Raw genomic sequence first — 26393 nt, 5'->3', positions numbered from 1 at the left:
GATGCACCAATTATATCTTCCCTTCCCAGTACTTAGCAACGTAGTTTGCTTTGTCATTGACTTTCAAAATATCATCTTTAGTGCATGTTATAGACATATCTGGGCAAATCAGTAGGTGGTCCAAGTCCTGTATTGCTCCGCATTCACACCCATCGCTATCACTGTAACCCCATTTAAATAGGTTTCATTTGCACCCAGTTACTCCAGTGCGCAGCCGGTTTAATGACCTCCAAGTTGCAAAAGGTAGTTGAAATCCTGCAGATCCCTCCTCAAGTAGTTCCATTGTGGAGTGTGGCACCATTTCTTCCCAAAGAGATAGCCGCCTTGCGACGGGCTTGGTGGCGAGCTCTTCAGTAATTTCAATGAAGCTCCTGCGGGATTTCAGCCGGACACGTTGTTTTCGGTGCATATGCAGCGGGTGTCGAGGATCATTCTTTTGTTTTGATCTTTCGATCTCGGCGGCTACTTGCCTGCGAATAGTGGGTGGTGCTATGCCTATGATGGGACAAATGATGTCTGTGGGAGTTGGTTTGAGGCATCCTGTGGCAATACTTACAGTTTCGTTTACGGCGACGTCAACTTGCTTAGTGTGAGCAGAATTCCTCCAAACTGGCGCCGCATATTCCGCTGCTGAGATACTCAGCGCCAGACCCGTGGTGCGCAAAACATGTGGTTGAGCTCCCCACGATGAACCTGTTAGCTTCCGCAGTATGTTGTTCCTGGCACAGACCTTTTTTTTAGTGTTGTGACAGTGCTGCTTAAAAGTGAGTGCTCTGTCCAGTGTTACTCCCAGTTATTTTGGGGTGTTTGTGTGTTTCAGCTCTTCCCCTTGCCACATGACTCGAAGTTTCCGTTTGGCTTGTTTGTTCCTAAGATGGAAGGCGGATACTTGAGATTTACTAGGGTTTGGTTTGAGATTATTGCCGTCGTAATAGGTAGCAAGTTCTGTTAAGGCTCCTGTGAGATTCTCCTCCACTTGTTCAAAGGTTTTATCCTGAGTGGCCACTGCTGCATCATCAGCATATATGAACATTCGTGTCTAGTGGCTGATGGGAAGATCATTGGTATAGATGTTAAATAATATTGGAGCCGAGACACTACCCTGTGCAAGTCCATTTTTCTGTGTCCTCCATCGGCTGTTTTTAGATTGTAAGGTTACATAGTAGCGTCTGTTCTGTAGCATGCATTGCACGAACATAGAAAGGGTGTAGTCCTTAGTGACATTATATACTTTCTGGGTAAGCAACTTACGGTTAACTGTGCCATACGCAGCACTGAGATCCAGGAATGCGACCCCAGTTACTTCTCCTCTCTGATAGCCGTCTTCAATGTACTGTGAGAGATTAAGGACTTGGCCACAGCATGATTTTCCTGGTCGAAATCCAGCTTGTTCGTTAATGAGGGCTTTGTCCACATAAGCAGCTATGCGTTTGAGGATCATTCGCTCCAGCACTTTAAATAAATGACAAAGCAGTGAGACAGGCCGGAAATTTTTAGCTTCAGCTTGGTCTTTCCCTGGTTTTAATAACGCAATAACCCGAGCTTTCCTCCACAGTTTAGGAATTTGCATTGTTGTAATACAGTTATTCATTAGCTCTAGGATCCATGCTTGTGCTCCCGGTCCAAAATGTTTAATTTGCTCAGGTCTCAGATCGCCGCGGCCAGCGGCCTTATTGTTTTTCAAATCTTTGATGGCATCTTGTAGCTCCTGAATAAGGAAGGGGCGAGCTAGGAAGCTAATCTCTTCGTTCAATTTTCTTTTAATTTTGCCATTCCTGATCTTCCTTTTAGTTTTTCCGTTCATGAGTAGTTGGTGAGCTATCTGATCAGGTGTAACTCCACTGTAATTTGGTTGTGTTTCTATTGGGTCGTTGTTGAGACTTTTGACCAGTTTCCATACCTTCCTACTGCTGTGCTTCATGTCCGTCTCTTGTAGGAGGTTACACCACTTTTCCTTTCTCGCTTCGGAGATGCCAGACATCAGTACCTCACCTGTCAGGATCGTTTCCTCTGAGAGGGGGTCCTTATTGTACAGTTAATCATACTTTTTCAAAGATTCCTTGCTGCTACCATTGAGTCCAGCGATACACTGGGTGCGGCACCCTCTAGGTATGCGCCGTCGAGAGGTTTTCTTGACAAGGTCCATAAAAGTTTCATATGATTGTATCTCTGGTTTAATTTCCAAGATCTCCTTGTCAAGATCCTCTGTGAAAAGTTCCCAATGAGCTTTTTTGAAACTGAATCGTCTCTTGAAGGGCATTACATCTGATTTGATTAATGCAGTAATGCAGCAAGATATTGCTCTGTGTTGCGATCTTGGAATTGGGTCCTCGATTTGCTTTACAGTTTGCAGGGATACCTTTTCGGAGACAAAGATGTTATCTGGATTATATCCTCGTTTCCATCTTCCGTTGTTATATGATGCAGGCAACTTTGGGTCATGTATCAATCTCAGTTTAGCCTGGTCTGCCCAGATCTCCAGCATTTCGCCATCGTCATTTGTCTCTTTATAACCCCATGCGAGACCGTGACAGTTAAAATCTCCTAGTACAACTTTAATGTTTTTTGAATGGAAATTTCCAGGCTCCGTAAATTTGAACCTCGCACTGGGTGGTTTGTACACGGATGTTACAGTACATGAATGTAGCTCAATAGTTAAAATTTCTATATTTTCTTCGCAGGTCAGAGCACAGGAGCATACGTCTAAGTTCGGTTTCACAAATATAGCACTTCCGTACCTTTCGTGTGGTCTCTCAAGAACTAATTTCATGCCTTGTATTTTTGGTCTATGGCTAGTTGGTGCTCTGTGTGTTTCCTGTAACACTAAAACATCACAGTTGTTTCGTTTGCACATGTCAGATAATCCAATTTCTTTATTTACAGATAAGCCTTCAATATTGCAGGAAGTTGTCACTAGTGATGGTCTTGATAAAGGCCTTTTTTGAGTCTCTTCGGAGAGTTGTTTTGTCATCTTTGGTTTTGGTGCCCCGGTGTTTGCAGGATTGGCCGACTAGGTCGCTTCCAGGGGACGCCCGATTGCTTGTTGTTCGTGTGGTGAACGCAATCTTCGTGGAGGCTCCTGCAGCTCTCTGGTGACCGGCCTTTTTCGGGACCCGTTTGGTTTTACTCGTTCGCCGGTTCTTTTTTTATCTAACTGTATATTGCTGTAAGTGTTCTCACAAAAAGTCAAAATGGAAAATTTGAACTACTGTACCCAATGACAGGAGCGTACTATGATATGAGCCGCGAAATAGTTTCAGATTCCACTTGCAAGTAGATTGTATACATTACACGTTAAGTCTCTCTTCAGACGGGTACTAGATTGATATGCCTGTCTGTCTGGCGAGGTAAACTGCGAATTCTGTTTGTGAAGACCAGTTTTTTGTTAGGGGGGACGCATATACGTCCACTCTTCGTCGACCCATCTGGCTACGCCTTTCTGATAGCAAACACGTTTTAGAACAATGATTGGAATCATGGCATAATATTTTTAAAATGAAAATTCATAAAATGTTTGTGATGAAAACTCTTTCTCTCGTGTCACGTCCTATATTCCAACAAAGAAATAAGTATATACAGGTAAAATAAATAAATTGTGTTTGATAAGTTTCATACACATGTCAAACTCAACTGAGAACAGAAGTTTTCAAATTTTGATGTAATTTTAAGAGTTGGGTATCTTAACGATGAAGCTTAGATTAAACAGGACTTCCGGTAGTCCGACTGCCCTTTAAATCCCTTCAAAGGGTTATTAGCTATGCCTCAGAAACTAGAAATTAAAAATGGTACTGGGAACTGTTTTGATAATTCATTTAATTTTCTTTTAAAACTTTATTTTTAACGAAGTGTAGAATATGCATACACAAACTTAAGCACTCGTATCATTAAATACTATTTGACTATTTGTGTAAGCTAGAGTTGAAATTCTGATCTCTTTGTGTTCAAATAAACGGACTATCATACCCTAAAGTGACTTGCGGTGAATCAGGACTTCTTGTTTTAATTTTAATATATAGCTATAAATTATCGTCCGTGCATGCTGAACGGTATATGCGAAGAATTATAAGTCTAGATGTCGACAAAGGTCTGAAACTAAACAACATTGGGATAACGTAATTAGCGTGGGCAACTTCACTGTCCAGTCACATTAATGTGACCACCGTCTAAGTTCGACGTTAACGAACAAATAACCACACACAGACAGCAAGTTGCAATGCTGGCAGTGGAGGATACATAAATCGTGTCGGGGGACGAGAAAAACAGTGCAGCCGTTGTGGTAATGCGAAAACGGGGCGATTTATATGACGTCCAAAATGGCAAGATCACTTGCTTTCAGGCCAAGGGTGGAAGCACATCCGAAAGGAACTAGTTTGTAACAGTTAGTGCGCCGCCTTTGTTAATGTGCACCGGGAGGGAGGAGGAGGAGGAGGAAGGGATTATATACTTACATGGATATGGTGTCTGTTCTTTCGGACATGTTCCGAAGGAACAGACACCATATCCATGTAAGTGGTGGTATATAGTTCTGGCGATACCGGCCATGGCCTTCTTCTTCTGTGCGGATGCACACATATTCCCCGAAATCTTAAGGGACTTGGAAGAATATCTTCGACGAGTAATGAGTGTGTTGGGGTGGGACACTACGAATGAAGTGTGTGGATAAACAAGGTGAGAATGTGCGTCTCGCGGGAGGCGTGCGCGAGATAGTCCCTGCAGTCGCACTATCATCTATGCCCTCAGTGGCTCAGATGGATAGAGCGTCTGCCATGTAAGCAGGAGATCTCGGGTTCGAGTCTCGGTCGGGGCACACATTTTCACCTGTCCCCGTTGATCTACGAGGTGTGGCTAGAAAAAAACCGGACTAGTACTGGTGAAACAATAAAACGAATGCAATAAGGCTGAAAGTCGCGTGGCCTGTCACGTGACTCTCGCTCCGCCTACTGCTCGAGTTTCATCTGCCTCCTGCACTCAGTCTGCCCGTGGCGTCTGTTTTAAGTAGTTGACTTTTGCCTGTGCGTCGAAAAATGTTGAGTGTACAGAAAGAACAGCGTGTTAACATCAAATTTTGTTTCAAACTAGGAAAATCTGCAAGTGAAACGTTTGTAATGTTACAACAAGTGTACGGCGATGATTGTTTATCGCGAACACAAGTGTTTGAGTGGTTTAAACGATTTAAAGATGGCCGCGAAGACACCAGTGATGACACTCGCACTGGCAGACCATTGTCAGCAAAAACTGATGCAAACATTGAAAAAATCGGTAAACTTGTTCGACAAGATCGCCGTTTAACAATCAGAGCAGTGTCTGAGTTAACAGGAGTTGACAAGGGAAGTGTTAGGCAGATTCTTCATGAAAGTTTCAACATGAACAAAGTGTGTTCAAAAATGGTTCCAAAGTGTCTCACAATTGAACAGAAGGAACGCCGAAGAATGATTTGTTCTGACATCCTGGAAAACATTGAAAGTGATCCCACCTTCTTACAAAATGTTATTACTTGCGATGAATCGTGGTTTTTTACTTACGATCCCGAAACTAAACGCCAATCGATGCATTGGAAAACTCCTGGTTCTCCACGACAAAAAAAAGCACGAGTGTCAAAATCGAAATTCAAGGCAATGATGATTGTTTTTTTTTGACATGAAAGGGATTGTGCACATTGATTGGGTACCAGAGGGACAAACAGTGAATCAGCATTACTACATTAGCGTCCTGGCTACCCTACGTGAGCGAGTACGGAGAAAACGGAACGATTTGTGGAGAAAAAAGTCATGGATCCTTCACCAAGACAATGCCCCAGCTCACAGTGCGTTGTCAGTGAAGACGTTTTTGGCAAAACACAACATTCCCATCCACCCTACTCACCTGATTTGGCCCCCTGTGACTTTTTTCTTTTCCCTAAAGTCAAGTCAGCTTTGAAAGGAACTAGATTTGAGACTGCTGAAGCAGTAAAAGAAAAAGCGACGGAAGTAATGTATGGACTTACCGAAAATGATCTGCAGCATTGCTATGAACAGTGGAAGATTCGTATGGAGCGGTGTAGAGACCGAGGAGGAGAGTACATTGAAGGAGATAACATGAAATTGTAAATAATTGTAAATAAATGTTTCTTCCAGCATCAGTCCGGTTTTTTTCTAGCCGCACCTCGTATATCAACGCCCGTGCGCAGCTGACGGTATTAATATAATTCTAATTTCGAGGAAGAGATTAGTGTTTAACGTCTTGTCAACGACGAGGTCATTAGAGACGGAGCAGACGCTCGGATTAGGTTTCAAAGGAACCATCGCGGCATATGCGAGAAGCTACCTAGGGAAATCACAGAAAACTTAAATCAAGATGGCTGGACGCGGATTTGATCCGCCGTCCTCCCGAATGAGCGTCCAACATGATAACCACTGCGCCACCTCACTCGGTAAAGGTGTGCTTTGTATGTATGATAAAATGACGCTATTCAAAACAGGTGCTGAGGTAACTGTGGTGCACCGTGGGCCATAGATAACAGGGGTGAACGACGGCTCCGTAGATACGTGTGGGCTAATAGACATGCACGTGTTGAGCAGTTGATTGCTCAGGAACCACGGGGCTACCAATAGTGTCTCCTCAACAAGTCTTCAGTAAACGTGGCTGCTTATCGGCCTCCGCAGCAGGCGCCTCGTTCATGCACCCATGTTGACTGCTGTTCATCGTCGACGAAGGCTGCAATTTGCACCCCATTAGCGCAACTGGACGTCCAATGAGTGGCGACAGGAGGCATTTTCAGATACATGATGACGTTTTATGCTCTTTCAGACAGACGGCCTATGGTGTGTACGTCCCTGCAACAATCGTCGGAAGGGTCCTGGCCAGAGGAGGGAGCGTTATGATCGGTGAAATGTCTTACTGCTATCCCCTGGGTGATCTCGTCATTCTGGAAGGCACAACAGATCGATACAAGAATGCATCTATCCTTGAGGACCCCCTATGTGCGCTTTGTTTCTCCTTGCCACGACGGCATCCACAAGCATCACAATGCAACGTGTTACACAGTTCACAGTAAACTACGTATTTCGAAGAGCACCAGGATGAGTTTATTGTTCTCCCCAGGCCACCATACACCCAGGATTTAAACCCAATGGAAAATCTGTGGAACCAAGTCGATCGGGCCGTTCGCACCTTGGAACCCGCAAGACTTAGCACAGCTGGTCGGGGCATTCAAGTTGGCACGGCTCTACATCCCTGTCGTATTTCTAGAACCTCATGACACTCTTCCTGCACGTCCACGTTGCAAATGGGAGTTATTCAGGTGTTTGACAGGTGGTCACGTTAATGTGAATGGACCAGGTATAATTGAATGAAAAAATGCTGGAGCTGGAGCGACGAACGTGAGACCAGCCGAGATAGAACTAGACCGACCGAACGAGACCGAGTGGGAACGAGGTCGACCTGAAGGGATTGGTGAATGGCCTTTCCTCTGGCCTTCCATTCAGTTTAGCGATCCATTCCTTTGGGTTCCTTTATTCGTGAATGGCCCAGTTCTAGTGGACACACCCCTTGGCTCCACGCAGGGCTACAGGGTAGCATGTGTAGGTCCGAACTGATAGGTACAAGCAGACTCGTTTGCTCTGGTCGCTAGATGCTATATACCTAGACTCTGGCCGCTTCACGGACTACGACTCTTGCTTATCCCAAGAACTCCCTATGGATTATTGAGCTGGCAGGACCCTCGTGTTGTGTTTACCGACCACTACATCTGGACCTGGCTCTGCACAATGGGTTTGTGCAGTGTGTATACTGTTCTTGTGCCTTGTATTCGATAAACGTGACATTTATCACGTCACAACGGTTCAGTTTAACTATGTGTCAAATTTTGTTATTTCGTTTTGCCTACGTCACTTTGCTTACTTCATAGAGGCATGAGATTTAGAAAGAGCAACTTTTTGGACAATACATTTTTTTGTTCTTATAATGAGGAAACAATAAATGGTTCAAAGGATCACAAGAATATATATCGTTTATAATTTGTTCTTACACTGAAGCGCCAAAGAAACTGATATAGGCATGCGTATTCAAATACAAAGGCATGTTAAAAGACAGAAGACAACACTGCAGTCGGCAACACCTATATAAGAACAAGTGTCTGGCGCTGTTGTTAGACCGGTTACTGCTGCTGTAATGGCAGGTTAACAAGATTTAAGTGAATTTGAACATGGTGTTATAGTCGGCCCACGAGCGATGGCACTCAGCATCTCCGAGGTAGCGATGAAGTAGGGATTTTCCCGTACCACCATTTCACGAGTGTACCGTGAATATCAGGAATCGGGTAAATCATCAAATCTCCGACATCGCTGCGGCCGGAAGAAGGTCCTGCAAGAACGGGACCAACGACGACTGGAGAGAATCGTCCAAAGTGACAGAAGTCCAATCCGTACCCAAATTTCTGCATATTTCAATGCTGGGCCATCAACAAGTGTCAGTGTGCGAACCATTCAACGAAAAATCATCGATATTGGCTTTCGGAGCCGAAGGCCCATTCGTGTTCCCTTGATGACTGCACGACACAAAGCTTTATGCCTCGCCTGGGGTCGTCAACACCGACAATGGAATATAGATGACTGGAAACATGTTGCCTGGTCGGGCGAGTCTCGTTTCAAATTGTATAGTGCAGATGGACGTGTACTGGCATGGGGACGACCTCATGATTCCATGGACCATGCATGTCAGCAGGGAACTGTTCAAGCTGATGGAGGCGCTCTGTAATGGGGGGAGGGAGGGGGGGGCGTGTGCAGTTGGAGTGATTTGGGACCTCTGATACGTCTAGATACGACTCTGACAGGTGACACGTCTGATCACCAGCATCCATTCATGTTCATTGTACATTCCGACGGACTTCGGCAAATCGAGCAGGACAATGCGACACTCCACACTTCCAGAATTGCTCTACAAGTGGCTCCAGGAGCACTCTTCTGACTTTTAACACTTCCGCTCTTCCGCTAGCCACCAAACTAAGCAGACATGAATGTTATTGAGTTATTGGGATGCCTTGCAATGTGCTGTTCAAAAGAGATCTCCTCTCCCTCGTACTTTTACGGATTTATGGACACCCTTGCAGAATTCATGGTGTCAGTTCCCTGCAGCACTACTTCAGACATTAGTCGAGTCCATGCCACGTCTCGTTGCGGCACTTCTGCCTGCTCGCAGGGGCCCTACACGACATTATGCGGGTGTACCTGTTTCTTTGGCTCTTCAGTGTATTTGATAATACTGTGTGATTACGAAAAACTCTTTTTAACTCTTCGTGATATTTATTACCTTCAGAATATCTGATATTGTAACTGCAGGTAAACTTTTAATTTTTGCCGTCAAAAGCTAATATTTTCACACGTGTAAAGGACACGGAAATCAGAGACCATACCAGACGTCTGGATACTTCGCCTCAGACCGAGACGAGCACATTGTCATTTGAGTATTCACTGGCTGTTTCGCTTTTAAATAATGAGAAATAACACACGTTCTTAATAAACACCGTGTCATGCCATAAATAGCTTCAGGATGGACCTCTGCCACCCCGTAATTAAACATACAGTGAGGTAGCCCGTAGCACCATAGCAAGTCTCAAAGATTTTAAGTGTCTATCGTTTCATCTTAATTTTGCTTCACATCTTGCTGCTAGAAAAACAAGCACCGGTACCTTTCTCAACTTCGGCAGTGAGGTGCTGCACCAAGTCCTGTCCAACGCCCTCCATCAGTGGGAACATCGCCTTTATCTTGCCGGGAGTGAATACTGGCGCCACCTTCGTCCTCAGCGTTTCCCATCTGCAAAATAAATGTGGTTGTTAATTACGAGCTTCGTAAAATAAATCACTTCCTCAGCATCTATTCATTACACTGACAACAATATTTCTAGAAATTTTTGGTCGTATCATGATAACAGACAAAGGAAGAATTATACAGATTAGATTAGATTAGATTTACTTTCATTCCAATTGATCCGCAGTGAGGAGGTCCTCCAGGATGTAGAACATGTCAGAAAAACAACAATACATGACAAATATTTACAACTCAAACAAATAAGCTAATGTACCATTCCACAGTTCCCAAGTGGAATGATTGTCATTTTTTAATGAACACTATATGAAACAATCATTTTAGAAATACTAATGCACTGAATTTAAAATAAAAAAGTTTTTATTTATTTATTTATAAGGTAATAAACGTGTAATACAACTACTATAATTCTTGTTTACAATGAACACATCACTGCACTGAAATGGTGCAGAAGTTAGATTGTATTTACACACACACACACACACACACACACACACACACATACACACTTATTTACAATGAACACATTACTGCACTGAAACTGTTTGTTCTACTGAGAAATTCGTCAATGTAGTAGAAGGAGTTGGCCACCAATAAATCCTTTAGGCTTCTCTTAAACTGAATTTCATCGCTTGTTAAGCTTTTTATGGCTGCTGGCAAGTTATTGAAAATAACAAGACTAAGTGACTTTAAATCCTTGTGAAGATTATTCTTAATTCTAGTATTGATTACATGAACTGAGCTGTTGGTTTGAAAAAGTGATATGTTTTTAATGACAAATTTCATTAAAGAATAAATATATTGGGAAGCAGTAGTTAGTATCCCTACAATAGACGAACATTCTCCTTAACAGCCTAGACAGGTGACTTTTGCTAATACGTTGCGTACAAGCATTAATTTCAAGTTTTTACTCCTATTTAAGCACAATATGCTCTCCATAGGCGAATAAACAACGAGAAAAAACATCGTAACTATCTTACAATAGAGCATTAAAATTGGGTTGCTATTAGTTGTAGTCCTCTTTTCATTGATAATTTGTGTTTGTCAATACCAGATGACTTTCATAATGTTTTACTTAAAATTTAACTTTAATCGTATTACTGGAAGAATTTGTAATGTTTATTGTGTCTTTCATATCAGAATTCAGGTATATGCTCGTTCTTTTATTTCCACTTTATCATGGTCCACAAGTCACTAATGGCACTTTTGGAATAGGTTGCTAGTTTCACTACGCACATCAGATAAATATGCAAACGGGAGATGTCTATATGGTCAGTAAACCGAACGCCTCTAAAGAATAAATCAGTCAGAAAGATGTGCTTGCTTGAGAATAAGGACATTACTGAGATGTGTTGTACTTTAGAAGGACGCGGCCACTGATTTACCCAAAGTAAATGTAATACAGAAAAGTAAGTAAGTATAGTCATTTGCGTCTCCGCTGAAGAAGTGCAACGGGCTAACATCAAGGAAGCTCCAGACATAAGACTCCTAATGTAGTTCCAAAATGCACCATTATTCTTCTAGGCATATATTTCGATAGCTCAGATTATAATTCCAAGTCTCTCGCATATCTACAATACATAAACAAGTGTGCATGAGTGGCTGCCACCAAACCAAAACGGTTCATCCACATCTACATAAGTATGTACCCAACGTCAGCCTACAAAGTAAAAATCACAGAAGTTTCTGCAAATGAAAGATAGGTTGTATGGATCACACTTTCGGAAGGATTAAAAGAGTGTCGGAGCGAAGCTAGAGCACTATCGTCCATGTGAAATTGTTTTACCGACTGACATAAAAAGATATCCTGGCATGACCCCGTAAATGGAAATGCCGTGTGGCTAGGGCCTCCCGTCGGGTAAACCTTTCGCCTGGTGCAAGTCTTTCGAGTTGACGCCACTTCGGTGACCTGCGTGTTGATGGGGATGAAATGATGGTGATAAGGTCAACACAACACCCAGTCCTTGAGCGGAAAAAATCTCCGACCCAGCCGGAAATCGAACCGGGCCGTTAGGTATGACATTCCGTCGCGCTGACCACTCAGCTACCAGGGGCGGACTGGCATGACTCCCTAGCTAGTGTTTAGTGTATTATTCAGCCAATATCTTGATCTACGAGGACGAGTCTTGAGTTGTGCCCGGCTATCACAATCGCTAAGAGCACTGACATGCTTAGAGGAAGAATTTGGGTTGGACTACATGTAAGAGGTAGCTCTGTTGTGCACCCAGAGACAGATAACGTTGCATTTTCTGCAAACTAGCTTCAGAGACACTTTTGTACACGAAAACTTACTATTTGTCCTTGTAATACAGTTTATATCGAGTCGTCATATAATTGGGTTGGTACAGATGTTTGTGCAATTCATGAGTTTGAGGCTTTTCTTTTTGTAAGGAAGAGTAAGTAAAATTGACTTGAGTGTATCATAGATAGGTAGTCTTAAAAATAATATAGAGATTCAAGGATCTGTAATATAAAACGCACTGTACAAAAATTTGTTAGTGGAACTTAGCTTTCCGAAACTGTTAATATTTTTATTATGACCCAAATTTTTCCGACGCAGCTGCATTATTCTCGATGAGTGTTTTTCCTTTAAAGATTCAAATTTTTCTTTAAAAAACAAGCTTTGGTAATATAAGCGTATTATGGATTAAGAATAATGCTCCTGTGGCACTCTATTGCGTTCTTAAATGTTCTGCGGTTACAGCATCTCATATGCAGCTATAACGATTTACTAAGCATAGTTTGACAGCGAAAGAATTTATCAATCGTAAAAAAGGATGACTAACCGCAGACATGCATTAGTTCTTTGGTGGCGGTTCTGACTGACAAACGTCTTTCCTTGTGTTTGCTCTGGGTAAATTGTTATAATCTGTCAAACAATTGGATCCTTCTGGAAGAGCTGATGGATGAAATCCTAACTGCATGTTTGAGAAGATCCTAAATGGTGCTTGTTTAGCTTTTCTCAGATAGAGGAGTACAACTTTGCATTAGTAACTAAGAACAAGGTCTTTTGTGTCTTCCTGAAGAGAATCGTGACGGTGATACTTAGGACTTACAGCCTGGGCAGTAAAACTAGGCCACGGTGAAAGCGCTATCGCTGTCGTGTTTACAGCTCACAAACGTCACAAGTGGACGTCTGCAGCCATGACTTGGAAGTGGAGGCCAACTCCGCCTGTAAAGGGACGGCTCCAGAAGTTTCCACTCGCTGGAGAACGGTTTATACGGACACGCGGCATCTTTGTTCAAGAGTAAAAGTCAGGTGCCACAGCTATAAGTGTCTGTTTTTGTCCCAGCAATATACAGGAAACAAGAGCTTCGATACCACAGACTACTTTTCATGGTGACTTGAGAAGTAACCTGTTGAGGTCCTGGTCATGTGACTGAGGTACCTATTGTATGCTGTTACACGTAGTAATAGATAGTTTCTTTAATTAAAGGATAAGAGGGAATGGAATGTATTTTACCCCCGGAGGTGACGCATTGAACAGTGGGTTTTATTCCACTAGCGGAATACGTCCCTGAGGGATAGTGAAGGTAAAACGCACATCGTAAGTCTAGTGTTGTAATGGATCCAGAGATTTCATGTGGTAAGAACAAAATGTAATAATGTGATTCGTGTAAAAATTAGTCTCAGTCTTTGTTATCAAACTGAAGGATAACTTCAAGAAAAGTTAAGAAATCTCTACAAGCACACATAAGTTTGGTTTGGTATACGGCAACTCAAGTGCTTGCGTGATTTGTGTGTTGGCCAGTGATGATATCAGGTTTAACTGAATGGGAACACTGGACGCACTGTTTTTACCAGTATTGTGTTTGCTTCGGCCAGTGTAATTCGTGCAGTACTATTGCTTTTTGTTGCCTTTGTTTTGAATAACATAAAGGTTTTACTGTGCAAGTCATTGGAAATTTAATTACAAGAACACGTTTCCTAGGTTCTCCTAATACAACAAAAATTGTTAGATTCACAACAGTTTATCGAAAATGCACTCTGCGAACACCGGACAAAATTTTCGAAGCATAGTGGCTGCTATCTTCGACGATGAATATCCCAGCAGTAAAAACTGAATTCTCATCAGGATTATCTGGAAGTACACTCTAAGACAAAAGCAAAAAAGAAAGAAAGAAAGACGACGCTTCCGAATGTGACGTAGATCACTGGATGTGACGTACATGTACAGACAAACAAATGATTGGAAGTTCAGAAAAATTGGGTGATTTATTCAAGAGAAAGAGCTTCACAAATTTTGTAAGTCAATAACGCGTTGGTCTAGGTCTGGCCCTTATTCAGCTAGCTGTATGTCCTCTTGAGGAATATCGTACCGTTGTATCGTCAAAATCTCGAGCTGGCTAGAGAGCACTGCCCATAATGCTCCAAACTTTCTCAATTGAGGCGTAATTCGGCGAACTTGCTGGCCAAGGTATGGTTTGGTAAGGATGAAGACAAGCAGCAGAAACTCTCACCGTGTGCCGGCGGGCATTGTCTAACTGAATGTAAGCGCAGGATGGCTTGCCATGAAAGGCAACAAATCGCGACATAGAATATCATCGACGTTCCGGTGTGCTGTAAGGGTGACGCGGATGACAACCAAGAGGTCATGCTATGAAATTAATTGGCACCCCAAACCATCACTCCTGGTTGTCGGACCGTAAGGCTGGCGGCAGTCAGTTTAGTATTCAACCGCTGTCCGGGACGTGTCCAGACACGTCTACGGTCTGGAATCTCACCGGCTGGAATACAATTGTCTTCAGTGAAGAGTCCCGCTTCGAACTGAGTCCCGATGACCATCGAAGACGTGTGTGGAGACGCCCCGGACTGTCACCCGCCACATTGCTTGAGAACCAAGAGTGGTAGTCTGGTGACATTTCATTTCATAGCAGGATCCCTTTGACCACCGAGATCGTCTCAGCTGAGAACGTTTGGAGCATTATTGGCAGGGCCTTCTACTAGCTCGTTATTTTGAGTATTTAACGCGCCAGCTGGACAAAATTTGGCGCGATATCCCTCCAGAAGACATCCAATAAGTCTTTTAACCTATGCCAAGCCGAATAACTGCTTGCATAAGGGTCAGAGGGGGATAGAAGCGCTATTGACTTGTTAAATTTGTGTAGCTCTTTCCCATGAGTAAATCATTCATATTTATTTATTTATTGTATTGGTGGAATAAGATAGAATGTATAAGACTTGCTGATGACATGGTATTAGTGGCAGAAAGTGAGCGGACAGTGAATAATACGCTAAAAGATCTGAATAAAGCTTGTGTGGAATTTGGGATGCAAATAAACACAGCAAAAACAAAGAGTATGGTCATCAGTACAAGACGCAGACTGTCCAATACTAAAATAGGACAATCTACCATTAGCCAAGTAAGTGCATTTAAATATCTTGGAAGCACAAGAACTGAAGACTTGAGATGTCACCTGTCGGTGAAAACTCGATTTCCATAGCGATGGAGGCATTCAACAGAAAGAGGAGACTCTTACGTGGCAAATTAGATAAAGGTCTAAGGAAAAGGCTTGGCAAATGTTTTGTCTGGAGTGTGGCACTATATGGGGCAAATACATGGACGATTGGCTCAAATGGCTCTGAGCACTATGGGACTCAACTGCTGAGGTCATTAGTCCCCTAGAACTTAGAACTAGTTAAACCTAACTAACCTAAGGACATCACAAACATCCATGCCCGAGGCAGGATTCGAACCTGCGACCGTAGCGGTCTTGCGGTTCCAGACTGCAGCGCCTTTAACCGCACGGCCACTTCGGCCGCCAAACATGGACGCTGAGACGAGAGGATGAAAAAAGGTTAGAAGCATTTAAGATGTGGATGTGGAGGAGAATGGAGAGAATAAGCTGGATGGAAAGAGTGAGTAATGAAAGAGTATTGGAAAGGGTTGTAAGAGAAAGGAAAAAGAACTAGTTGGGATACTCATTGAGAAGGGAGTGCTTGCTAGCAGATGCTTTGGAAGGATTGGTTTGTGGGAGAAGTCTGAGAAGAAGAAGGAAATACAAGATGATAGACGACATAAAGGGAAGAGGAAATTATGCAGAGCTGAAGAGGATGGCAGAAGACCGGACAGCCTGAAGAACTACCATGTGAAAACCTGCCTTTTGGCAGAAAACTGATGATGATGATGGTCTCTATTTACACGACATCGTATTTTTGCTTCAGCCAGCGCTGACAGGAAATTGTTAACTACATTGTTCAAATAGTTCAAATGGCTCTAAGCACTATGGGGCTTAACATCTGAGGTCATCAGTCCCCTAGACTTAGAACTACTTAAACCTATCTAACCTGAGGACATCACACACATCCATGCCCGAGGCAGGATTCGAACCTGCGACCGTAGCGGTCGCTCGGTTCCAGACTGTAGCGCCTATAACCGCACGGCCACCACGGCCGGCAACTACGTTGTTAAGTGGCTTATTTGAACCACAGTGAGATATTGCATTGAAATCTACACATGGTGAAACATTCTCCCGCTCTGCTGCATACTTCATGTCCCTCTTGTGTTTCCGTGGTATATCGTACTGGCTCTGAACATGCTGCTCTTGTATGTGCTGCGGTTGCAGCTTCAGCTGCTGCTGCAGCCACAATTCAGTAAACTTTGCGTCCCAGAGTGTCGTAGCCTGACGCACAATAGGCTGATCACTGCCTCGTGCAACACAGTGCCTGGAAGCCAGTATATAACCGACGTTATGACTGAAAGTGAGTTCAAATCAGTACCAACGCACAGTGCCAGAATCATCTTAAGCAACAAAACAGGATCAAACAGAGTTTTAATTCAATGTCTAGATCCAAAAAGCAAGTTAATGGTTGTACTCAATAATCAGTGTACGGATCTTCTACATCTACATCTACATCCATACTCCGCAAGCCACCTGACGGTGTGTGGCGGAGGGTACCTTGACTACCTCTATCTGTTCGCCCTTCTATCCTTCTATTCCAGTCTCGTATTGTTCGTGAAAAGAAAGATTGTCTGTATGCCTCTGTGTGGGCTCTAATCTCTCTGATTTTATCCTCATGGTCTCTTCGCGAGATATACGTAGGAGGGAGCAATATACTGCTTGATTCCTCGGTGAAGGTATCTTCTCGAAACTTCAACAAAAGCCCGTACCGAGCTACTGAGCGTCTCTTTGGAGTTTATCTATCATCTCCGTAACGCTTTCGGGATTACTAAATGATCCTGTAACGAAGCGCGCTGCTCTCCGTTGGATCTTCTCTATCTCTTCTATCAAATGGCTCTGAGCACTATGGGACTTAACTTCTAAGGTCATCAGTCCCCTAGAACTTAGAACTACTTAAACCTAACTAAGGACATCACACACATCCATGCCCGAGGCAGGTTTCGAACCTGCGACCGTAGCGGTCGCGCGGTTCCAGACTGTAGCCCCTAGAACCGCTCGTCCACTCTGGCCGGCTCTTCTGTCAACCCCATCTGGTACGGATCCCACACCAGTGAGCAGTATTCAAGCAATGGGCGAACAAGTGCACTGTAACCTACTTCCTTGTTTTCGGGCTGCATTTCCTTAGGATTCTTCCAATGAATCTGAGCCTGGCATTTGCTTTACTGACGATTGGTTTTATATGGTCATTCCATTTTAAATCACTCCTAATGCCTACTCCCTGATAATTTATGGAATTAACTGCTTCCAGTTGCTGACCTGTTATATTGTAGCTAAATGATAAAGGATCTTCCTTTCTATGAATTCGCAGCACATTACATTGGTCTACATTGAGATTCAATTGCCATTCCCTGCACCATGCGTCAACTCGTTGCAGATCCTCCTGCATTTCAGTACAATTTTCCATTGTCACAACCTCTCGATACACTACAGCATCATCCGCAAAAAGCCTCGGTGAACTTCCGATGTTATCCACAAGGTCATTTATATATATATTGTGAATAGCAACGGTCCTACGACACTCCCCTGCGGCACACCTGAAATCACTCTTACTTCGGAAAACTTCTCTCCGCTGAGAATGACTTGCTGAGTTTCGTTATCTAGGAATTCTTCAATCCAGTCACACAATTGGTCTGATCGTTTATATGCTCTTACTTCGTCCATTAAACGACTGTGGGGAACTGTATCAAACGCCTTGCGGAAGTCAAGAAAAACGGCATCTACCTGGGAGCCCGTGTCTATGGCCCTCTGAGTCTCGTGGACGAATAGCGCGAGCTGGGTTTCACACGATCGTCTTTTTCGAAACCCATGCTGATTCCTACAGAGTAGATTTCTAGTCTCCAGAAAAGTCATTATACTCGAACATAATACGTGTTCCAAAATTCTACAACGGTCGACGTTAGAGATATAGGTCTATAGTTCTGCACATGCGTTCGACGTCCCTTCTTGAAAACGGGGATGACCTGTGCCCTTTTCCACTCCTTCTAGAGACCTATGGTACACCGCTGCAAGAATGGGGGCAAGTTCCTTTGCGTACACTGTGTAAAATCGAACTGGTATCCCATCAGGTCCAGCGATTTTAATTGTTTTTCTATCCCTCTCTCACCTATTTCGATATCTACCATTTTGTCAATTGTGCGACAATCTGGAGAAGGAACTGCAGTGCAGTGAAACAGCTTTGGAAAAGACATTTAGTATTTCGGCCTTTAGTCTGTCATCCTCTGTTTCAGTACCATTTTGGTCACAAAGTGTCTGGACATTTTGTTTTGATCCACCTACCACTCTGACATAAGACGAAAATTTCTTAGGATTTTCTGCCAATCTTCAGTAATGATATCCGATCTACCGATCCATCCACGGCTTATGATGATTATCTCCTGTGGAAGGCCAAGGACACCCCATGTTATGTATTTGTCATTCGCTTTGGAGCCGCTGCAGCCGAACGTGAAACTATGTGCTACATAAATATCGATGCTTGTCTTCGACCCCGTCTCCAAGCCACTGGAATGGCAGAATATTATAAGGTGGCGATCAAACAGCTATCCTTTGAAGAGCTTACAGGTCTGAATCGGTATGCCAGTCAGAGAAAATCGCCGTGTGCATAAACGAGGCAGCTCTGCCTCGTGATGACTGGGTGTTGTGTGATGTCCTTAGGTTAGGTAGGTTTAAGTAGTTCTAAGTTCTAGGGGACTGATGACCTCAGAAGTTAAGTCCCTTAGTGCTCAGAGCCTAAACGATTCAGTCATCCCAACGACTCAGCATGTTGGAAACACCCATTTGATAACCACCGTGTCCTGCTGCATTAATGAGTCCATAACTGGGCGCGATAATCGCATGGGAAGAGATCGGGACTATATGACGGGTGCTCGAGTGTCTCCTACTCGAGTTGGCGTAAATTCTGCGTTACAATACTTGCAATGTAGGGACTTGCGTTATCATGAACTTGGCGCATCATCCCCCATCGGTGGGTTTCGACAGAGATACTGCCCTATACGCGTTCTTCATTCTCCGATGGATGTCTACAGGTGTTTGTCCTTCGGCAGCAAAGAAAAGTATAACAGCACGTTGTATCGAGAGGATGGACGTATACAGGTATGGAAACATCCTCACGGATCCATGGACCCCGTTAGCGGGGGACCGTTAACGCTGGTGGAAGCTCTGTAATGGTGTGGGGCGTGTGCAGTTGGAGTGATATGGGACCCCTGATACGTCTAGAGACGACTCTGACAGATGACAGGTACGTAAGTATCAAGTCTGATCGACTGCATCTATTCATGTTCATTGTGCATGCTGACAGACTTGGGCAACTCCAGCAGAACAATGTGACACCCCACTTCCCAGACATGAATATTATTGAGCATATCTGGTATGCCTTGCAACGTGCTGTTCAGAAGAGATCTCCACATCCTCGTACTCTTACGGATTTATGGACAGCCGTGCAGGATTCATGGTGTCAGTTCCCTCCAGCACTACTTCAGACATTAGTCAAGTCCATGCCACGTCTTGTTGGGGCACTTCTGCGTACCTGTGGGGGCTCCACACGATATTAGGCAGGTGTACCAGTTTCTTTGTCTCTTCAGTGTAGATAAAGTAACATAACACACAAACTACTCTGTCGAAATGAGTGAAGGACCGGGAACTTGATGCCGAAGGTCTCCCTGTCGTGCACAGAACGTTCGACTCCACATGCTGTTAGGTCAGCGTGACTATAGCGCCAAATGGTCCTGCAACACGAGGCAGTTCAAGAAACGGGAAGCGACAGTGTGTGTGTGTGTGTGTGTGTGTCAGTTAGCGAGCAAGTACCGTGCACTGTGGTGATGTTCTGCGCTACAACAAGACGCGGCGACAACATTCTGAAGAATTCGTACGGGCATGAATCATCGGGAAACTGGATGGAGGACGAATTGTGACGAGGTTAGCCAAGGAGTTTAGTACTGCTCACAGCACTGTTTCACGTGTATCGGGAGCATTCCGACCCACAGGTACAGCTATCAGGATGGAAAGGGTGAGTTCAAAATGGTTCAAATGGCTCTGAGCGCTATGGGACTCAACTTCTGAGGTCATAAGTCCCCTAGAACTTAGAACTAGTTAAACCTAATTAACCTAAGGACATCATACACATCCATGCCCGAGGCAACATTCGAACCTGCGACCGTAGCGGTCTCGCGGTTCCAGACTTCAACGCCTAGAACCGCACGGCCACTTCGGCCGGCAAAGGATGAGATCGACCACGGTCAAAATTACAGCAGCAGATGACCGCTACGGTGTGCAGTAGGTGCACCCACATTTAACAGGACTGCAAGGCTGAAAACTCGTGCTGCACAGTGGAATGGCGACTGCACGGGAGAGGGTGGCGGGGGGGGGGGGGGGGGGGGGGGGGGGCAGGATTCTCTTTTCCCAACAACCAGTACGTTGTGTTACGCTGATACCCGCTCATTGGCGGTACCGTTTGCGATGATGCCACGAACACAGGGTCTGGACCCAGTAAGGATTGGGGTCGCTTGCTCTTCTCAGATAATGATGAGGTTTGGTTTGGGGGGCGCTCAACTGCGCGGTCATCAGCGCCCGTACAAATTCCTAATTTTTCCACAGTCCATTTTTTTTCGCAGTGTAGCCACTGTAACGAATGATGATGACATGATGAGGACAACACAAACACCCAGTCCCCGGGCAGAGGAAATCCCCAACTCGGCCGGGAAGCGAACCCGGGACCCCGTGATCCAGAGGCAGCAACGCTAGCCACTGGATCACGAGCTACGGACTTTCTCGGATAAGATCAGACTCCAGTACATGATCACTTTTGGTTGTCCAGGTGTTGAGGTTACTTACTTGGTGTTCTGCCTGACGGCAGGTCTGGTCATGGGGGAAGCCTCGTCAGAGAGGTCCACCGCATGAGCGTCTAGGGAAGTGATTCCTTCCACTGATGATGACGAAATGATAATGAGGACAACACAATACCCAGTTCCTGAGCGGAGAAAACCTCCGACCCAGCCGGGAATCGAACACGGGCCCCTTGGCGTGACAGACGGCCGCGCTGACCACTCAGCTATAGGGGTGGACGGTCTTGAGGCTGTGGGAGGGAATAATCCTGCAAATCTTTGAACACGGTACACGCGCCGACCAACGTTTTTGTGACATCGTATTCGTACCCCATGTGCGTCTTATCAGGGATGCACTCGGCCCTGACGTCACTTTTATGGATGACAATACGGGACTGCATCGAAGAGCACATGTGAAGGGACGAGAGGATATTCGGCGAAGGAACTCGCATGATCGCCCCCCCCCCCCTCCACTCCCCTACCCAGACTTAAATACCACAAAGCACGTGTGAGATGCGTGGGGAAACCTACTGAGGCACGTCCACATGCACCAACGACCATCCAGCAGTTGTCACCCGAACTGGTGGAGGAATGGCACTCCCTACCACGAGAACTCCTTACCAGCCTTACAACCTGTTCGGAAGTACATTGCAGAGCATGCATTGCTGTCCGTGGTGATCACCTGCTGATGGCATAATAAGCCGAAAGCCGGGACGTAACCAAATAGTTGTTCTCCAAGATATCAGGAAGTGTTCCTATTTAAAATTGTTGTCAGGTTCTGCCAAGCATTGAGGAAAAATTAAGTTACTGGTTATCGGACTTTAAGTGAAAACAATATTAACATTCATGAATATAACAGTAAGAACAAAAATAGCCTCCATTATTCAGAGCCGAACTTTACTCTTGCACGAGAAGTAGCAAAGTACACAACTACAAAAGTATTTGACTCTTCCCTTGTGAATTAAAGGTGCTGGAGGATAATGAAAGTTTTTGCAAAAATTGAAATTATTTCTGCTCGATAACTCCTACTCCATAGGTGCATTTCTGAGAACGTAACATGTATGAATTATATTTATCTAATTTTGTTGTAGATGAAGATTTAAAAAGACAGTTATGTAAGTATACAGGGTGGTCCCGAATTCATGGTACAAACTTTAATGGTAGGTGCAGGACATTGTAACAAGGATATATTGTATAGGAATGTATAGTCCCAGGTGACGCGGTGAGGCGTAAACAGGGGAAATAACGGCCGAAAGGAAAACGAAAGATTTTATTGAAATCGTTGTTGACAAGTGTCATGTTTACAGTAAGTGTTCAAAATTGCGTCCACCATGAGCGATACATGCTTGACAGCGTCGGTGCAGCGATTGGCGTACACGTTCAAAGATGCCTGGTATTTCACGCACACCTGCAGCAGCTACAGATATGCGAGCAACGAGATCCTCATCTGAGTCAACTGGAGTCTCATAAACAAGACTCTTAAGATGTCCCCATAAAAAGTAATCGAGGCAAGAGAAATCAGGAGATCGGGGTGGCCAAGGGACTGCTCCACCACGCCCAATCCATCTAGCACCAAACGTGGCATTCAGGTAATTCCGTACAGCAGTGCTGAAGTGTGCTGGCGCTCCATCGTGCTGAAACCACATGCGGTTACGAATGGCGAGCGGAACATCTTGCAGCAGTTCTGGTAACACTTCTTGCAGAAAAATGAGATAGCTTTCGCCACAGAGTCGCGTGGGTAGTAAGTATGGCCCAATCAAAAAGTCGTTCACAATACCAGCCCACACATTAATACCGAAACGTTGTTGATACGCATGTGGACGCGTTGCATGTGGATTATCTGTTGCCCACACATGGGAATTGTGCGCATTAAAGACACCCTCGCGTGAAAATGTCACTTCATCTGTAAATAGCACATGACCTACGAAATCCGGCTGCAACGCACATTGCTGCAACAACCACTGGCAGAAGTTCACGCGAAGAGGATAATCTGCCGGATTCAATGCTTGTACTTTTTGAAAATGGAAGGGGTGTAAGCGATTTTCATTTAACACTCTGCATACAGTCTGATGACTCACATGTACGTCACGCGCAACAGTTCTTGTGCTTGACTCGGGTCTATCAGGCACTATGTTCAAGATGCGTTCTTCCAGTCTTGGAGTGCGTACAGCTCTTAATCGACCAGCGTCATGTCTGTTGACGTCGAACGTACCTGTTTCACAAAGTTGACGATGTAACCGTTGAAAAATTCTATGATCCGGCATTCGTCGATTAGGATACTCCGCGCGATACATTCGTAACGCAGCTCTGGCGTTACCATTTGCACGGCCGTACATGTAATGCATGTCTGCTTTTTCTGCATACGTAAAGTCACCCATCGTCTACGGCAGCACAATTGTGAATGGCGCTTGTCCCTATTGCGATACATCATGTTCATCTACTGCCCTCTACCGGCAGTGACACCAACCGATCACTCCATTTCTCTTTCCCCTGTTTACGCCTCACCGCGTCACCTGCGACTATACATTCCTATACAATAAATCCTTGTTACAATGTCCTGTACCTACCATTAAAGTTTGTACCATGAATTCGGGACCACCCTGTATACTTAGAGGGACATCCAAAACTCTCGCTAAAATTTTTCGTGTTGAATAAATCCGCTCCAGCTATACTTTGCGATTCCTTTATTCGGATAAAGTCGTAGACACAATTCGGGTTTCAGGATGTAAACCCTATCTTCAGGCACTATTAAAGACAAGAAGAACTATCAGAACAGTCCGTAAAAATGTGAATATCAGGTCATACTTTGATTGTATACGAGAAAATCATACCAGTCAAGTACAAAATCCAGTAAATTTATGAAGTAGCATTCGAGATTCCGTGCGGGTGAGGCTTGGGAACTTGCTTTGAGTCAACTAGTACCAGTAAAACGGAACCTCTGCCAAAAACCGTGAATGTATCAACAAATAAGCACTCATTGCCAGCCAAACATAACCTACGAACTAGCTGCGAACCACGAGACACGTGGCATGGCCCTGAGAAAGTAACATGAATGACTGCCCATTCATATAGTAATATGGTTTTAGCGCTATTATTAGTGGGTAGCGTTGGAGAGTAAACGTGAGGGTATGACCATGTTATTAGTTATGATTTCTGCAATCGTCCCTGCCGGTTAGTTCTGGTGGCGGCCACTCTATGGTGTGTCGCGTACTGAGACGTCTCATCGTAGCTCGCGCGGCAATCTGTTGACACGTCTGGCTGGGCGTCCACGACAAGCGATGGGCTGGGGACGCTTATACGGTAAGCCCTTCTTTTTACTTTCTTATGCTACCACATCTGATCGTTCGCAGTCGCTGCGTAGGTTACATTAGGCTGGCAATGATTGTTTATTGATAAATTCATGTTTTTTCGGTTAGGTACCGTTTACTTCTACTACTTGACTCAAAGAACATTTTCATGCCTACCTGCAAGGGATCTCACGTACTACTTGATACATTTCCTGGATTTTTAACATGACTGGCTACGCAAACACAGTATGACCTGATGTTCATATTTTTATGGACAATTTGAATGTAATTACAAGGTGTACAACTTTGCTTCCGCCATTTTTCCCCAACATTTGAGGTTTTAATGAAACAGATTCGTTACACATGTATCATTCAAAGTATATTTTCCATCGCTGGCCACTACTTTCTCGCATCCTTCGGGCAGTGTACGAATCCCTCGTCGAAAAAATTGTTCATCTTTTGAAGCAATCCACGAATCGATCCAATTTATGACTTCTTCATGAGATCAGAAGTGTTGGTCAGCCAGGCTATGCGCCATTGATCTAAACAGGTGATAGTCAGAGGGAGCAATGTCTGGAGAATGCGCCGGGTGGGGTAGGGCTTCCCATTTTAACGTTTCCAAGTATATTTTGACCGCTTTTGCAATGTGGGGTCGAGTGTTGTCGTGCTGCAAAATCACTTTATCGTGCCTCTCGCTGTATTGCGGCCGTTTGTCTTTTAACGCTGCGCTCAAGTGCATTAACTGCGTTCAACAACGATCACCTGTGATTGTTTCACTCGGTTTTAACACCGCATAGTACACGACGCCGAGCTGGTCCGACCAAATGCAGAGCATGATCTTGGAGCCGTCAATATTCGGTTTCGCCGTCGACGTGGAAGCATGGCCGGGATATCCTCATGATTTTTTGCTTTTAGAGTTATCGTAATGAACCCATTTTTCGCCCCCGGTCACATGCAGGAATCCCTTCCGTTTTTGCCTCTGAAGCAACTGTTCACAAACACACAAATGCCGTTCAACGTCTCTTGGTTTCAGCTCACATGGGACCCAAGTTCCTTCTTTTTGAATCATGCCCATAGCCTTCAGACGTTTTGAAATGGCTTGCTCTGTCACTACCTCGGCAAACGGCGGAAGCAAAGTTGTACACCTTGTAGTTTCCCTTGGTTTTGGCAGCGTCTGGGTCGTCTGTACGGCTTTATCCAAATAAAGGAGTTATAGAACTGACGCGCATTTATTCATCGTCAAACAATTATGTAAATGTTCAGTACCTAGGCGCTTTTGTATTCACAGAGAAAATGTATCTTATTTCTGAACCCACTCACACGTACTACATCATATTGAGTTGTCGGAAATATGATCCACGCGGCTTACAATAATAATAATAATAATAACAATAATAACTACTCTCACCTGTCTCCATTTACACTCAAGACAGACTTTGTCAGCAGTGAGTCACTTCCGACAGCGAAGTTACGGCTGTTAAATACTGGAAAATCCGTCGCCAGCACACAAGACAACAGTTTCGGGTCCTTGACCATGAGCAGCGGATTGCCGAATGCGAACATGCCCATGAAGGGCGCATCGGCAGCCTCCAGGTAGCAATCGTATATGGGATCTCCGGCGTGTTGCTCTCCGATCGCCAACCCACTCATGTTGCCGAGGAACGACGTGGGCTTCAAGTAAGGCACTCCCAGCTTCTCCCAGAAGAAAAAGTTGCGCCTTCGGTACCAGTACGCGAGAGGCAGGACCACCAGCAGAGCGTCCACCATCCAGCTCCCAGTCGCCACACACATCTCCGACGCTTGGTTCCTCAACCTGGAACAATAAAAGATAGGTAGAGGTGTCAATCACTGACACAGCTATTATTAGCGGATATTAGCGGCAACTATTATTGGACATTAATACGGAATTTGATCACCATTCGCATTTATAAAGTCCTGAATTCTACTGGGGTACGCTTTCAGTGAGGTCTCTGAATGTCTCTGAAAGAATAACAGGCCATTCTTACACAAGAGCCGAAACCAGAGTTATTGGGGCTTTTGGACGCTGCGGTCTCGAACGAAGTCGACGTTCTAACTCATCCCAAAT

At 44.5% G+C, this 26393-nt stretch overlaps 1 protein-coding gene across 1 annotated transcript in view; it reads right to left on the bottom strand.

Annotated features, from left to right (window-relative positions):
• Window positions 1-26098, bottom strand: part of LOC124712280 (cytochrome P450 6k1-like) — a 66021-nt gene extending 39923 nt beyond the window's left edge. Inside the window, exons 1-3 of the mRNA XM_047242574.1 lie at window positions 25716-26098; window positions 16292-16468; window positions 9665-9789 (exon numbers count right to left, since the gene is read on the bottom strand). Of these exons, the coding sequence (XP_047098530.1) occupies window positions 9665-9789; window positions 16292-16468; window positions 25716-26098 (685 nt within the window). The remainder of the gene's footprint in view (window positions 1-9664; window positions 9790-16291; window positions 16469-25715) is intronic.
• Between the last annotated feature and the right edge of the window lie 295 nt (window positions 26099-26393).

This window comes from Schistocerca piceifrons, chromosome 8 (genome assembly GCF_021461385.2).
Source record: "Schistocerca piceifrons isolate TAMUIC-IGC-003096 chromosome 8, iqSchPice1.1, whole genome shotgun sequence".
Taxonomy (NCBI): domain Eukaryota; kingdom Metazoa; phylum Arthropoda; class Insecta; order Orthoptera; family Acrididae; genus Schistocerca; species Schistocerca piceifrons.
Note: the sequence above shows the minus strand (reverse complement) of the source record. Positions and strands in the feature narration are given on the sequence as shown.